General features: G+C 53.0%; 1 protein-coding gene across 1 annotated transcript; it reads right to left on the minus strand.

Moving 5' to 3' along the window:
- Window positions 1-4,091: 4,091 nt before the first annotated feature.
- RNF186 (ring finger protein 186) lies at window positions 4,092-4,772 on the minus strand. The gene has a single exon (XM_055397081.1). The coding sequence runs from the start codon at window positions 4,770-4,772 to the stop codon at window positions 4,092-4,094; it is 681 nt and encodes a 226-aa protein (XP_055253056.1).
- Between the last annotated feature and the right edge of the window lie 965 nt (window positions 4,773-5,737).

Genomic DNA, 5,737 nt, shown 5'->3' on the forward strand with positions numbered 1-5,737 from the left:
TCAGTCCTGAATATTCATTGGAAGGACTGATGCTGAAGCTGAAGGTCCAGTACTTTGGCCACCTGATGAAAAGAGCCAACTCATTGGAAGAGACTCTGATGCTGGGAAAGATTGAGGGCAGGAGGATAAGGGGACGACAGAGGATGAGATGGCTGGATGGCATCACCGACTCAGTGACGTGGGTTTGAGTAAGCTCCGGGAGTTGGTGGTGGACAGGGAGGCCTGGCATGTTGCAATCCATGGGGTCGCAAAGAACTGGAGACGACTGAGCGAATGAACTGAAGTGAACCTTATAGCAGATGTGATATCATATGTAACGCACTTCACTCAGTGCACACAGACCATGTTAGGGATGATTGTTTTCTTATATTACTGAAGACATTGCTGGTGTTGAGGCTGGTTAATGGAGGAGGTAAATTCTAGTGTCCAAGTTTTTTTTAAAAAAAAAATTATTTATTTTATATAACAGCCAGGTCTCTGTTGCAGCACGTGGGATCCAATTCCTTGACCAGGGATTGAACCCAGGTTCGCTGCACTGGGAGTATGGAGTCTCATCCACTGCACCTCTAGGGAAGTCTCTAGTGTCCAGGTTTTAATCCATGTCCTTATAAATAGGATTGAATAAAATAAAGAGAGTCTGTACTCATCGTTCCTGTTAGGGCTTTCTAGAACTCAGTCCATTTCTCCTGTCTTCTCTCTTTTCTTCTTTACTTCCTTACAATCCTAAATGCTCAACCATGGATTTTTTTTTAAAACTAATTTCCAGACAACTCTATGAAATTCGTTTCATGGATAAGGAATCTGAGATGCAGCAAGGTGCAGTGACTTCTGAGTGAGAAAGCTAGAATACAAGCCAGGTTTTGTCTGACTTTAAGGCCACAGAATAGGGAGACAGGGCTGAAGGGGGTGGAATTTGGCCTCTCCCTGCAATTCCTGTCCATCCTGAGGACCTAAGCATAAAGTTGGCTGCTAGATTGGCCTGTTCTGGACAACGCTCCTACCCCGGACGGGTTTCTCCACCCCATTACCAAGGCTGGGCCCCTGCTCTCTGTCACACTGAACAGGCCCCATGGAACCCAAGGGGCTCGATGATTGATGAGAAAGCCAGCCTGTTGGGACGGGATTCTCATTCAGTAGCACTTAAAAAAAAAAAACAAACTACAATGTTGTGACAGTTTCAGGTGAACAGCAAAGGTATTCAGCCACACATATATGTGTATCCATTCTCCCCCAAGCTCCTCTCCCATCCAGGCCATCACAAGCTTTTTGTTCTATGTTTTTTCTTTTTAATGTTTCTTTATTTATTTAGCTGCCCCACATCTTAGTTGAGGCATGCGAACTCTTATTTGTAGCATGTGGGTATTAGCTCCCTGACCAGGGATTGAACCCAGGCCCCTGGCATTGGGAATGCAGGCCACCAGACCACCACAGAAATCCATCCGGCAGCACTTTGAATGCCCAAGGAGCCCCGGGCAGGTGGGTGGCACCCTTCCCTACTTTATAGCAAAGCGCGGCTCAGGAAAGCCCTGTGAGTCCGGCTGGCCACAGCCTGGGTCTGAGCCCGGCTTTGAGCCCTGGCCTGCCACTCCGGCTTCTTCACTCATACCCTTTCGCAGCACTGCTGGTCTCCTCTGTTTCTCTCCAGGGCAGCCTGGGCTGACATTAGCTTCCAGTGCTGTCTCTCCCGACACTGCCAGGAGCCGAAAGGTACTCAAGGACCAGTTTTGCTTCAGGACAAAGGGACAGAAATGTCAGCATAGAGGACACACTGGTGGGGTCGGTGTGCCAACTCGGCTTCCTTTGGGGGAGGCTGGCACTGGGTGGCAAGAGTAAGGAAGGTCAGCCCCTTTTATCATTTTCTGTTCTTTCTCTTTAGCATGGACATTAGACGCTAGGATTCTCTGGCCTCTCTGAGGACCTGACTACTGGAGTTCGAAGACTCCAGAGGTTAGTTTCCTATGCTGCCCCACAAGCCCACTAGCAGTGACCAGCTTCCTGGTTGCTTTGGAACTGCCCGCAAAGGAGGCAGTATATTGGAGCAGGCAGAACCCTGGGTTAATCTCCTAGGGAGCTCTGGCCGTGGCTGGCTGAGCAAACTTAGGCAGATGAATTGGCCTCTTTGATCCTCAGTCTTCTCTTTGGCATGGTGGGCTCTTCTTCATAAAGTTGTTGTGAAGATTCAACCAGATAATGAATGCAGAGCAGTGAATGTTGTGCTTGGCACATGGTAAGAACTCGGTAAACATGAGCCCACCATTACTTTGGTGGAAACGGTGCTGTTATTAGCGATGGAAGCCTTGGTGGAGGGTCCAAGAACAAGGTGGAATGGGAGTGAGGTGAATGAAGAAAGAACGCTCTTCCCCTAACCTACTGGCTACCCTCCCAAACTGCACATGCCCCAGGCCAGTTCTGGAAATGCCAAACAATTCTTGTCATGTCTTCATCCTGGGGAGACAAGGTGTTCTCCAGGCCCACCTGGCCTTGGCTTAAAAGGATGGGGACACCCACACACCCTCACTCATGCTCCCTCCCAGTACCTGGAGGTAATAACGCCAATAGCGTGGGTGTCACAGAGTTGCCCTGAAAGCATCTTATAAGAAAAAAGGGAAGATTTTGTTTGCAGATTGCAAGAGCTAATTGAATACAGACTTATACCTCGACTTTTCTGTACATGACTCCAGAGGGGGCTGTGACCCTTGTTCATTGTTTGGGAGCCCAGCAGTGCCCTCATCTTCTGGGTTTCAGGAGACTTAGGAATAATCCAGTCCTACTAGCTCATTTGGGGGAAATGAAGCTCAGAGAGCCAGAAGGCCCAGTCAGGAACACACGCAACAACTGTCAGCAAGGGGGCCTGGGGGGGATGATGGATTGGGCTCAACGAGCCCCTCTGAGGTTTCAAGCCTGCCTCTCAACTATGGGGTCTTTGGAGGATATCACATGACATCGCCCATCTTTCACCCCCCTGCACCCCGACGGGTCCCCCGGGCTGGTGCCCGGCTCTGGGAACCACAGAAGGTCATTCCCCCAGCAGAAGTCTCCTCTTTGTTATGGAGCAGAGATGGTCAGAGAAGACGCAAGAGCCTTTCAGATGACTGACTCCCCGTGCGAGGTGGGAAAAATGGGTTTATTGGAGAGGACCGTTGCATTTACGGGGCCTCTTATCTTTACGACAAATTCTCAACTGGGCATCAGGATGCAATAAGAAAGAAAACAACATCTGTAAAGATTTGGTTCTAGGGTGTGGGATTGTGTGCCTCAGATGGGCAGCTGGACCTGCCCCTGGAGGGGGGTCCTTGTAACCCTGAGGCTCTCTGTTGTGTTAGGGCCTGACGACATGAAACTGAGAAATCCTGGCAGAGCTGCTGGGAGCAATTCCCAGACCCACCGGGGTTCTCCCCACTCCTCCCCAACTCAGCCAGCCAAACGTGGGCATCCCCTGGCCGCAGCAGGAGTATCACTGCTCTGCACAATTTCTCTCTCTCTATCCCTGGGAGCAGGTCAATGGGAGACCTGAACCACCAGGACCTTTGCAGAGGCAAAATGGGCATCAGACAGACAGCATCAGGGAGAGCACAGGAGGACTTCCTGTGGGCTCTGACTTCCCAGGAGGGAAAATATGTCACAGCCAGAAACAGAAACAAACTACCCAAACACATAAAATCAAAAGGAAAGAAAGAAAGAAAAAGCCCAGAGAAATTCCAAAAAAAAAAAAAAAAGGAGTTCCAGTTCTATTTGTTCTACAGTACCATTAATATTTGCAATACTCTCATCCAGGTATAGAAAGAAAAGTCAGGGGCATTGGACTAAAAGGAACAGGACAGCCCCTTCCTTTGCCGAGTTCAAGTAGTTCTTTCCCCATCCCCAAAGAGTTTGTTAAAAGCCATGCTATACCCGTGGCAGGCTTAAGTCCATTGTCCAAAAGCACAGTTCTTGACCCAAGACAGCCGTTCTGGCTTTGGCTGGCAAGTCCAGCGGGCATTTACCCTCCCAAGGGAGCCGGTCCGCTGCTTAACCGCTTCCTCTGTTCACTGTGATGGTAAGCGGGCGGCAGAGGCAGAAGGGACCTCCGGCTCCGCCAGGTCGGAGATCGCTCAGGCGATGGAGGCGATCTCGCTGGGTTTCTGCTCTCTGCAGAAGAGAGTCCTGGGGGAGGGCCCGCAGCAGCCCTGCTGGCCGGGGTGAGAGCAGAAAAGCAGAGCCAGCAGCAGGGCCAGGGTGACGAGGAAGCTGAGCACCCACCGGATGACGCCGGGGTAGATGAAGGGCAGGATGAGGACGATGAGCAGGACCAGGAGGAGAAGGTGCGCGGCCAGGCGCCGGGCCGCCGCGCGGTTGGCGCTCACCGCGTCCTGCTCCTCCTCTCCGGCCGCGCTGGGCTGCCCTGCCGTCGAGGCGGCAGGGGTCGCCAGCCCCTGAGGTCGGAGCGGCACCTCCAGGCCCGGCCGGGCCAGCCGCGCCAGCACGCTTTCCTGGTCGCGCAGGGTGCAGACGAGGCCCCCGGGGACGGCCGTGACCTTGCGGCACAGCGGGCAGGGGATGGACCAGGCGTCGTCCTGCACGCACAGCAGCAGCTTCAGGCAGACGGCGCAGAAGGCATGCTGGCAGCCCAGCAGCTTGGGCGGCCGGGCGCCGCTGTAGGGCTCCCGGCACACCAGGCACTCCAGGTCGCCCTCCGTGGGGCCGCCAGGACCTCCAGCGCAGCCCGTGGGGTCGGAGGGGGTGGCTTTTTGGCAGACCGGCTGGGGCTGCTGCGGGATCTCGGGGCAGGCCATTCTGGGCACCGGAGCCCCCAGGACGTGGCAGCTCACGGCCTGGACATCGACAGGCGGAAATCGGTGGGTGTTGCTGGAGCCGGAAGGCCGTCTGGCCGCAGGCTGGCTGGCTTGAGCCTCCTTCTCCTCCTTCTAGTCTGCCACCACTTTCCCAGGGCTGCTCAGCTTGTTTCTTGGCTCACATTGTCCCTTCAGTTATTATTATTTCTTTCCTTGAAACCTAGGGTTAATCAGTAACTCTCCGCCCGGAGACTTTGAATTGCCTGATAGAAGGGCCACAGGGGCAGGGAGGGCCAGTGCGGGAATCAGGATTTTCCTGTTAGGGCTGGTGCGTCATGAGTGCCTGCGGGACTACAGCTTGTGAGCTTCAGGATACATTAGAATCACCACCATCACCACCCCATCCCAGGAATCTCTCTTTTTTAAAAAAAAAAACCAAACATTTATTTAGGGCTAAGTCAGGTCTTGGACTTCCCTGGTGGCTCAGCAGTTAAGAATCCCCCTGCCATGCAGGAGACGTGGGTTTGATCCCTGGGTCACGAAGATCCCCTGGAGAAGGAAATGGCAACCCACTCCAATACTCTTGCCTGGAGAATCCCATGGACAGAGGAGTCTGGTGGGCTACAGTCCGTGGGGTCACAAAAGAGTCGGACACAACTTAGTGACTAAACGGCGTCAGCTCTTAGTTGCAGTGTGTGGGTTTTCTCTCTAGTTGCAGTGCTTGGGTTTAGTTGCCCCACAACATGTAGGATCTTAGTTCCCCAACCAGGTATTCAACCTGAGCGTGCTGCAGTGGAAGGCAGATTCTTAGACCACCAGGGAGGTCCTCCCAGGAACCTCTCAAAATACAAGTTTCCAGGTCCCCAGACCCAGAGATTCAGCAAGGTCCTGATGGAAATCTCAGAATTTGCCCCATTTATAAACATCATCATCATTCTAACCCAGGTGGATTGCGGGGACCCCGA

This window comes from Moschus berezovskii, chromosome 2 (genome assembly GCF_049115385.1).
Source record: "Moschus berezovskii isolate FMDL1 chromosome 2, NW_MosBer_1.0, whole genome shotgun sequence".
NCBI lineage: Eukaryota > Metazoa > Chordata > Mammalia > Artiodactyla > Moschidae > Moschus > Moschus berezovskii.